Source organism: Anarhichas minor, unplaced genomic scaffold (genome assembly GCF_050575085.1).
Source record: "Anarhichas minor isolate MPS153535 unplaced genomic scaffold, ASM5057508v1 ptg000030l, whole genome shotgun sequence".
Lineage (NCBI taxonomy): Eukaryota > Metazoa > Chordata > Actinopteri > Perciformes > Anarhichadidae > Anarhichas > Anarhichas minor.
Window position 1 is genome coordinate 4,900,515 of NW_027466476.1, and position 10,859 is coordinate 4,911,373.

At 40.1% G+C, this 10,859-nt stretch overlaps 1 protein-coding gene across 1 annotated transcript; it reads right to left on the reverse strand.

Moving 5' to 3' along the window:
* Positions 1–2,830: 2,830 nt before the first annotated feature.
* atad1a (ATPase family AAA domain containing 1a) lies at positions 2,831–9,732 on the reverse strand. Its single transcript, XM_076104639.1, has 10 exons — positions 9,639–9,732; positions 8,748–8,948; positions 8,515–8,613; positions 8,305–8,425; positions 7,127–7,327; positions 6,821–6,927; positions 6,507–6,596; positions 5,930–5,980; positions 5,537–5,709; positions 2,831–4,854 (listed from the first exon to the last, which is right to left on the reverse strand). Exons 2-10 carry the CDS (start codon positions 8,919–8,921, stop codon positions 4,725–4,727), a joined length of 1,146 nt encoding a protein of 381 aa, XP_075960754.1. The 5' UTR covers positions 8,922–8,948; positions 9,639–9,732; the 3' UTR covers positions 2,831–4,724.
* Positions 9,733–10,859: the final 1,127 nt, after the last annotated feature.

The following is a 10,859-nucleotide window of genomic DNA, read 5'->3' on the forward strand; positions in this document are numbered from 1 at the left end:
ACAAACTGACAAAGGAGGCCAACGCAGCAACAGAAGCTTCACCTATGGCGGGATAAGTTTGTATTAGAGGCGATGAATGCGGCGGCTGTAACATTATTAAAGGACCATAAAAGTAAGACCAAAATTATGTATGCTGTTGGTGATGTACAACTTGGTGCTATGAGTAGCTCGTGGCCACTTTCATTTTGTCAAATGAGCTCTCAAGAGAGAAAAAAAAAAAGAAAAAAAAAAAAGGTTGGACAGCCTTGCGCTAGCAGCACTCACACAGATAATGACACACAAGCATCATCAAAGTGTTCCCTTCAGAACCGAGCTCCTGCAGAGATCAGCCTGGGAGGTTAATGTACAGTAAGGCAAGATCTCTTCATCCAGCAGACACGAAAAACGTGCAACCGAAGATACCCTGACCCACTGAGGCTACTCCAAAGACCCTGTGGCTGCAGCATCTCTACTACAGGGTGAGAAACAGCACCCAGACACACGCATGGATGATTCACCAGGGTAATTCAATGCAGTAATTGTGACAGACTGCATTCTTCAACCATATCTTTTTATAATATAATCTGCAAAACAGTCACTAACAACTTTAAATATTATCTTTTTTTTTTAAACTACCGTTTTTGTATTTTTCATATTCTCACTTGTCCTAATAAACATATTGGTTAAAGCCAAGCTAAATGAAGCTGCTTAGCTTTTGAATAAAAGTGAAAATACAGTTTCCAAAATGTGAAACAATTTCTTTAAAAGACACAATTTACTTTAAATTTAAGATACTGTATGAAACTTTTTTTCTTTAAAGTGCTTTATGAGCCTATTTACAAGTAGGCACAAAGAAATACATATCCAGTATACTCTGCATTCTCTTGGTTTCTACAATATGTACGATATGTACGTGCAGCATTTCAAGACTCTAGCATCGGCATGATTGACAGGAAAGACGCACGATAGACCTTCGTTAGAGTTGATTGTCGAGCTGCTCGGCCCATCGTATATGAGTGCAATATGGCTTTGTGAGTTACTCCAGCAATACAACTTTGAGCCTCAGCAGGCCACAGGATATCCTGCTGAGACACGTGACGGTGATAACAGCTGCCGCTGATTTCTCTGGGCTCGCTCGATCGCGTCCGCTGGCAGTGAAGCTTTCAGAGGACTGTCACAGATCAGAGTGGGGCCATTATACACTCTCTCCACCACTCCTATCTGATGGAAAAAAGGTTAAGACCATCGGACCGACGCTGAGAGCTGTTGTGCTGACAGACCGTGGCCAGACAAAAGTGAATCTATCTGCGTCTGAGCTCTCCTCTCAATGGGAAGTCTTTGACATCTCCAGCCAGCTGTTGCTACATGGGAGAGCTGCTTCCATCGTGTTTATCGACTGGGAGCTGTCCTCTAATTGAAATGAGCTGAAATGGAGACTTTCACTTTGACTCCCTCTTCATGAATAACTCAATAGCTTTATGAATAACTAATCAATGAGTCCGAGTCAAAGATCAGACATGCATCCTGGCAGAACTTAGTTGGAGGAAAACACTTCAGACTTTGCCTCATTAAAGACTGAACTGTAAACATCACCGTACCGTCGGTCCACACTTCAGGCAGCAACATAGCAGCACTTATCAGATAACTCCTTCTTAACAATACACCAGTTCACCTGCCTGGAGTGACTTTTTGCTTAAAAAGGACAAGGACAATCAAATGATGCACGACTGTTTCTTGAGTGTACTTCACCCACTGCCACACCTTCACAACACATACTGCCTTCCCGCCCACAGAGGTGGAATAGATTAGTCATCATCATAGTCATACTGAGTATTTCCCTGGTGTGAATGCAGAGGTATTGTCACAAAACAGGAGTGTATCCCAAAATAAACCCCTTTCTGCATACATAAAATACAGCAATGGTTTCACTCTTTAATAAGGTCTACTTTGTACATTTATTAATGTTTTATAGATGGCCAAAATAAATGAGAAAAGAAAACAACGGGTATATTCTCAACATACGGTAACTTTGGTCTTTTTAGCTGTTCAGCCTCATTTTAAAGGTTTCCTGCATGAATTAAAAAACTAATTCTTAGACTCTTCCAATAACTTTGAACAGTTGTCAAGGATGTATCACATTTCCCCAAAAAATTATATTAACATGAATATGAATATCTTATTTATTAGAATAGCTGCTGTCACATGAAAACCTAAAATCCTGAATGTTTAAAAGAAAAAAAAAAGATCTTTTGAGGTGATTTTTCAGAGCCCATATAAGTGGGTAATTCAGATTTCATGACCTCAGTGCACTTTGCCAGACATCCATTAAAAAGACCGTCATTTTAAGCTGTTTGGCTGTCAGCAAGTTCTGAAAAGTGGACTTATTAGAGATGCAAGGCTTTTGTTAGGTACCAGCAGTGGAGCTGGAGCAAACAGCAACATAGTGGAAAGAGTAAGTGCTTGCTTATGGCCAACAATGGCTTATTAATGCATGCCTAAAGGGTACCGGCTCTGACTGCACAGCCGCAGAATTTACAAACAGTTTATGATGATTCAGAATCCCAATAAAGTAGCAGCCTTTTTGAGTCCTAAAAGTTTACCGAACACTTACTTGGTCAGAGACTTATTGGTAAAATAACCATCGCGGTACGTAGGCCAATATACAAAATTAATGTATAATGAACAGGTTTGGATGTAATAACATATGTTGTTTGAAATCTACACATGTTGAACTTTATATTTTGGGAATGATAAGATCTATTATATTCAATACACTAAAACAAGGGCATGACAAATACAAACGCTGAAATAAGCAAGATAAAATGTTGGTTAAGCAAAAAAAAGAGAAATATTTTCTTCGGTGTAATTTAATAAATACACTTTACAGTACATGGTTTACATATCATATTCAACACATACACATATTTGATAGAGTAACAGTAACTCAGTAACTGATAATCAAATGACCTGATAAGTCATATTGCATTGAGGAAATGTGTTAGCCGCCTCAAAGAAAGGGAACTAAGACCTGTAAGCTGCAGCGACAAGATGACTGGTTTACATGGAGACATTTTGACCTTTAACTATCACCGGACATACTCTAATGAAGAGCAATGGATGTCCAAATATCACTGAATGAACCAGTAAGGGAGAAACAATCCAGTATGCAGGGTGGTCTTATTTCATTATCGCACCTCAATGCTGGAAAAGTGCTCTTCATGTGAGCAGTCCATTTCTCAGGATGCTACACCTGCCTCCGCAGCAGGACTGTGAAGCTGCAGTGCCACCACGTGGTCATGGTGAAATGACCGCTTTGTTCGCTCAGACCGAGTGGGAGAAAGGTCTGTATGAGACCCACGAAACACATGCTGTGACCATGTGGTGAGTAATGAGGCTTTTTATACAGAGGGAGACAGAAAAGTATGTCACAACAACTGCAGACTGACAGCTGATTGAACGCATTTGAATTTGAAAGCCATACTCTCCTTAAAGTGAGAATAAAAGTAACTGACACAGAACAGCCCTGATGTGTATTGTGGCGACAGACATTGATCGATGTACGGAACAAGGTACGGAACAAACGTTCAAAGTGAAACAATGGACACTCACGAATAATATTAATGGGACAATTAATAAAACACTAAAATAACCCTTTTTGAAAAACACCGGAAAGATTTGTAAATTCAGAAGTAACTGCCATTGTTGTTTTGGGTGAAAGAAACATGAAGTGCAAAATACTTTACATTACAAAGCAGCCCTAAACACACTGAAGACCAATGATTGGATAACTTCAGTTGCAGCATTTTGCCCCCACATTCTTAATCATGCACACAGCACAATTCCTATGATGTATATCTGCTAATAGCTGAGGACTGAGGAGGTGTAAAATCAGGTAATATTACAGCCATTAGTAGTATGGCTCAGGTGACTATAGCTGTGGTTTCTATTACAGTGGTGACCTCATCTCTACTTGGCTGTTTACCGAATGTGTTCTTTGTTATCTGCTTTTGTTTACACGTATTAACTGAGAGCTCTGAGAAAGGCGTCTTTGCTGCAAGTACTTATTACTTGATTTTTTTATTGAATCTAAAAATGTAATAATTCTGCCCAAATGTAATGTAAAGAAGGACCAGTGAAATGAGGTGTTTCACTGAGCTCTCTGGACGACATGAAGTTAAGGTGTCTTCCTCTTCATTGTCAGACTTATTGTGACTTGACAGCATATACAGCAGTGCTCATTTCACAACTAAAAACAAGACATTTTTTGGGGTATTTTGTACTCCTTGGGAGCGGTAACTCAGGAGGAGTCGATTTAAAATCAAGCAGCAAACCTCAAGAGATTACTGGTCTAGAGTCCAGACTCATGAGTCATGGAGCTTAACCCCCTTTGCTCATGATCACGTGTAAGTCAGTGGTAGGACGGTATATGGAACCTTACAGTGGTGTAGAAGAGTAGTTTGTAGGATTACTAGCAGTAACTTCAGATGGATTCATAACGTTTACGGACAATGCATTCACAGTGGCCAGTAGGAGACATTAGATTTCCGAAAGTATTGCAGCTGTACACTTGTGGCAGGGTTGTGCTGAAAGTGAGCATGCTCAGAACAAACACTGCATAAATAAAAGTATGGCTGATTTCTGGCTTTTCCAGCTGCAGCCCCTGACATGTTGGTGGAGCCTCTGCTTGTCGAGTTAAGACAAAAAGCAAGAAGAAAATATTTCCCATCGCGGTGCAGTGTTGGTGTTTAGTCCAGCGGTACCTCTGACACAGTGGGTAACATGTAGACGGTGGCCCGCTTAGATTCCTTCATCTTGTCCAGGCTGAAAAGGAGGTCCAGCTGGGTGACCGGCCGCAGTCGCTCCTCGTCCACAGGTCTGGAGCAAAGGAGACAAGAGGTCAGACACAGAAACACACTAAACATTATCGTACACTGGTATTCAGGACATCTACATACCGTACTTAAATGTTATATACGTCATCAGTTCTCTTTTGTTTTAATAAACCTGCTGCCGGGCCTGGAACAAGCAAACAACAGGCCGACGTCTTTAAGTGTTAAGAGTGCCGAGAACAAAAAGTTAAAAATATTTCTTCTTTTAGTTATAGCGCCTTGCTCCGAGAGGGTTTCAATAGTCGCTTAGCAACAGCTGAAGCATGGGTTACACAGATCAGATATTCAGCATTTTATGAAATGTGTGATGCTTTTAAAATCAACCAGATCCACCTCTGATACCTTTCAATTTAATAACACACAGTACTCGTGAAGTCAATCAACACAGGCCTCAACCTGAAATTATTCCAATGCGCATGATTAGAATCCATGAGAGTGCATTCATCATACTCACTATTACTTTCACTATCCTACTGATAACTAAAAAGAATGGTTAATTTATACACATATATATCAATAGAATGTGAAGTTAGAGAGTACCAGTATATATACATCGCTCATAGTAATATATCTATCAGCTTTCAAAAGCCCACACTGGTGTAACCTCCACTGTTCAGGGGCAGGTACTGCTATGAGATCTTGAAGGTGTTTGAATATCTGAGTCATACCTTTCTTCCTCCTGGCAGTCCTGTAGTTGCTGAGCGATCTGTCTCATTTGCTCCTTGCGGACATAGTCCCGGAACCGGTACATGGCAGCATCGCGGCAAAGCTCCCGGAGGTCGCTGCCGGAGTAGCCCTCTGTCTTCTCCGCAATCTCCTTCAGATTAATCGCATTGCTCAACTGAGCAGAAAGGGAGGACAGCAACGTGAGACAATTATGTAGAATTAATCTGTTAGCCGTCTCTGGTCTTTGGCTGTATTCATGGGTGATCTGATCTACTTTATTGTCATTTGACAGCAAAAACACAGGTGTGAAATGATCTCTGCAAATGACAAAAGAGAGCTTTGAAGGAAATCATTTCTTTCATGACTGAATAGGATGAAAAGAAATCACAACTTACGTTTTCTCCTGCTAAAATCAGCCTCAGGATGTCCTGTCTTTGTCTTGTATTCTGCAAAGACAGAAAGACAGTGGCTCTTCAAAGCATGTTAATGTGCCACCAATGAATAGTAATGAAAGTACCTGTGCAACTAATCACTCGTTAAAAGACATTCTCATCATCAGAAACGGTCAAAGTGATTTAATATTAAGCCCATTCTTTTTGTGGCTGGGCCAGCAGCCATGAATCAGTCTGAGACACACAGTTCAGCTCAGTTTAAGCTGTGCTCCTTTACTGTATGTGTAGCGCAGAGCACTCAGCAAAACACACTATTTCAATCACTACAGTAAATAGAGCTGATCAGCTGATGATGTTAAAAACATTGTGGTACAGCGGGGCCTAGAGAAAATGAGCTATTCTGTTTTTCTATTCATCTATATTTAAAAATTTCCCTCGTAAATAAAAAAATACAAATGTAGGTAAATTTAGGAAAGGAACAAAGTCACAATATACCAACTTATTACACACTGTATGTATGTATCTAGATGCATTAGATAGAAAACAACTGTTTGTGCGGGTGTATGTGTTCACGTCTTACTGGCAGGCCAACATGAAAAGTGGCGGGCATCCTGCGCAAAATGGCTGGATCCACATCCTGTGGCCTGTTTGTAGCTCCCATCACCATCACCTAAAATCACAAGTATATCAACATGAATACATTATGCTGACAAAACCACCTGCAGCACAAGCACTGTGTGCAACAGGCACCATGTCCTGCATGAAAGGTCAGGCACATCTTTTCAAATACTTTTCCAATGACAGGGGACAAGAGAAGTCCTACCCAGTACATACCAGTGTAACCTAATCTGGTGTGTACATTACAGTACAGGGGGGGGGCTATGGTTGTGTTACCTGGGTGGTTGAGGAAGTATCCAGGCCGTCCCACAGGCTCATGAACTGGGCCTTCATCATGGCTGTGGCCTCATGGTCCAGGCTGGAACGGTTCCTCAGAAATGACTCTGACACACCAGAGACAAGGAGCAAGGAGCAAAAACAAGGACGAATCAAATGCTGAAGGAAACCCTCAAAAATGTTTGTATTAAAAACATCATGATAACAATATCAGTGTCGGCATTTTGAAATAATCTCTTGAAAGAGTAGAGTTGAAGATAAATCACATCTAACAGTGTATTAAACTAATAGAGTATTTAAACATACCAATCTCATCAATGAAGATGATGCAGGGCTGGATTTTTTTTGCCAGTGAGAAAACGGCAGCAGTCAGCTTCTGTGACTCGCCGTACCACATGTCGGTCAGCGTGGAGGCCTGAAGGTTAATGAACTTGCAGCCTGAGGCTTTGGCTGTTGCCTTGGCAATCATGGTCTTCCCACATCCCGGAGGACCAAACAATAAAACACCTGCAAGGATAAAACATAAACAAAGATTAGGAATGACTGTTTCTGTGTCTATAGGCTTATTACTGCCAACTGTTGGAGATATTTTGCCTAACTCGGTCTTCTCTAACACACGTACAGATGGAAAATCTGGCCTGACTTGCTGCATACTTATAAAAAAGTACATGATATAAATAAAGGCTGGATTCCCATGACAGCTAATTTTGGAGGTTGACTCATCCTCGAGCTCTGTATAAAGTTTTGTGCCAAACAATAAAAAAAAAAAAAAACTCTAGAGAAAGTAAAGTGTTCCTCCAAGTGATCGTCTGCTTTCAGGCTGCCAAGTGTACAACTCTCGCCTGACGTCTTTTTGCGTACACAGATGGAGGCATAGTGCACCGGATGGCTTTCTAACAATAATGAGAAAGAGAAGACACAAACCTATGTTGTTTATCACAACTTCTGATATAAATAGTTCTTAAAACGTAGTTTTATGTTGGTTTTTTTATCGATGCACTTCAACTCAAATTGTTAGCATTGATATAGAATGCAGTCAGAAATTGTAACCGAGATTCAGAATGTGAATATACTGTCTGCTGGCAGCATTAACAGACCATCTATAGCAGACTATTCATGTTATGTATTTATTGTGAGGAGGAGGCATGTAGTATCAAATGTCCCCTTCTTACTGCTCCTCTCTCTATCTTTCAATAAATTGTGTAAAAAGAGATAAAATTCCTCCACAGTTGACCTAATGTAGGTCACCATCCTTCAAAATTTTTTTTTGAAGGAAGTCGAACAACTACAAAAAAAATGTTTCGTTGTGCAAATACTTTATAAAAGCACTAAAGATGAATTAATGCCAGATGTCTATGTGCAGTTTCCAATCTATTAGTACATCACACTTTCTATTTTGTCCTCTAATGTTAGTATCTACGTACATTGAAGATTATGAGTAACATTTTACCATTACAGTTCTGATTAAATGACTGCTGTGGTACCTTTAGGGGGCTGAAAGAGTTTGGATCCAGTCAGAAGGTGTCTTTTTTGAAAGGGCAGGATGACTGTGTCCTGCAGCTCATTGACAACCTCATCCAGACCTGCTATATCTCTCCAGGTCACCTGCAGGAAGGTAGAGTAATAATGAAAAAGGGTAGAAATATCATGACACGTGATAATCTCAATTGTCAATTGAGGACTACTGTGGTTACCTTCATAGTTTGGGGATCAACAAGTTGAGATGCAATGTTCAGCTCATAATCTGTTAGTTGAACGCCCTCAACACCAATCCTCTTCATCAGTTGTTCTGCCTGTAGAGAGGAGACACACACCCCAGCTCAAGACACAAAAAGATAACAGACCCTGGGAAAATATCTACCTACAACATCTTACATACTGTAAAACAATGGCCGGCTTATGTTATGTGCTTATGTTCATTATATACCCTTTTCTTGGCTTGACTTTTCTGTTTGGAGGTAGGGTCCATAGCGTCTAAAACCCATTTGATGCTGTAGTAGGTCGCTGCACCAAAGATGGTCAACCTCAACAACATGCCCACCACTTCATTCCTGGACAGCGGCCGCATCAGGGCCTCTCTGGGAAGATCTTTAAGCAGCATCTCCACCGGCTGATGTCAGTCCATTGGCTGGATAAAGATGTAGTGAACAGAGGAAGGAGAATGAGGAGACGAACGAGAGAGCTTGAAACAAATTATGTAGTTACAGTTATACCAAATATAAGTAGTATAAACCAGAAATGGACATTACATTTTCAATTTAAGTCTGGTAGAAGCATAGTTATGCTCCACCTGGTGGTGTGAACTATACTCCCATATTGCTTGCTTTAAGAAATCACACAATATTAGTTTATATAAGTTTATATTTCTCTACTTGTTGGGTAAGACGTATGCCAAACTGAAGAGTGGCTCGGGGTGTTTTTCGGGGTATGAACCTTTACATTATGTGCAGTAGAGCATTACAGAATGAAAGTTAACGTTAAGATAACACAAAAGCCAACGCTAACCATCATTTCATCACAATATTTGCTACTATCGCTAACTGAGCGGGTCATTTACACACCAACACAATGTCGCTATATCACAGTTACAGTCAGTATGCATCCACGGTTTAATACCGAGGAAGACATCATTCGTCAGTTAGCATCTCAAGGCAAGCTAACGCTAACGAGGCTGTAACTAGCAAGCACCAAACTGTCACTTCAGCATTGTGAAATGTCGATACACCGAAGGGCTGAATAAAACATTTAACCCACACTCTGTATGCTGTGTAGCATGAATGTAACGCCCTTCGTAAGATAAAAGATAAAAGAGTCATACTTGCTAAAGACGGGGACCAACAGCCAAGTGACGAAAATTCCAAAACACTGGCAATGAAGGGTGCACCATGTTTTGTATCTCGGGTAGGAACAAACACTTCTGTTCCGGGATTTGTTATAATCCATCTCGTCACTGAGGTTCATACAGTCAGCCACTGGATGGCAGAGTTTGCACACAGATACGATACATATCAGCACCACGGACATCATCCACATTACTACAGTAGTTGGAAGTAGTTGAAAAACATAGTGAACAGTCGTTGGACCGTCAACCATTTATTAGTTTACTGGGGATTAAATAGCCACGTGGTATTGCAGTACATCTTTTGAGGGACATTTAAAAGTCAGAAATGTTTGACATTTTGAAGGAATATATTCATTTATTTATGTAATAATTAATATTGTTCATAAAATACTTACTTTGGAATGTTTTAGTATGTATCCAAAATGTGCAAAACGTTAATTTACATTCATGTATTTTTTCCCCCATTACGCCACAAAGTGTATGATATTACAATATGTCTTAGAGATAAATATTTAGCTAAGGATGAATGTGAATGTTTTGATTAGACTGTGATTGGACACCAAAAACCCAAGCATTTCATAGGGTAGGCTTCATGCAAATGTGCCCCAGTCTATAGCTCAAATCTGAAGCCCTTATCTGTTTGTTTTCCACTAATTTCAAGTGCTGACTGATGCTGGATAATTCAGTCTTCTTAACAGCAGCCTTAAAGATAAGACTGTAACAAATGGGCCTCTCCTACAAGCAATTTATCACACATGGTCCAAAGGGATTGTTAATTGTCACGGATTGTGTGCTACATTTGAAAAAGCTGTTACAGCTCGTTTCCAGACTGGTCTCTGCTTCAGGATTTCATCTTTGAAATATAGAATAATAATACTGAGAATAAACTTAAGTATATAAAAAACATCTACTATAACTCTACTATAATTTGCAACCTTTTACATCAAAGGATTTAATGAATACACATGTTCCTTTTGATATTCCCCCAAGACTCCCAGCTCTTGCATCAACCTGAATGCTGTACCTCAAGCAAAAATAAACAATAACAGTTTTCATTGTAACGTTCACTTCACCGTCCATTGAAATGTAATACATTTTGGCCCAGTTTACCACACTTCTATGTGAGCACAATTAACTGGATTTTGAACAGTGTGCTAGAAGAGGGGGATTGCTTTTTTTTTTTTTTCTTGCTGTTGG

What these genes read in the sequence shown, in the direction of transcription:
- atad1a (XM_076104639.1), bottom strand. Translation starts at nt 8,921, where the DNA reads ATGCTGCTTAAAGATCTTCCCAGAGAGGCCCTGATGCGGCCGCTGTCC. An exon ending in TTGATCCCCAAACTATGAAG is followed by an intron (nt 8,426 to 8,514) that starts GTAACCACAGTA and finishes ACCTTCCTGCAG; the next exon opens with GTGACCTGGAGAGATATAGC. An exon ending in ACTCTTTCAGCCCCCTAAAG is followed by an intron (nt 7,328 to 8,304) that starts GTACCACAGCAG and finishes TTATCCTTGCAG; the next exon opens with GTGTTTTATTGTTTGGTCCT.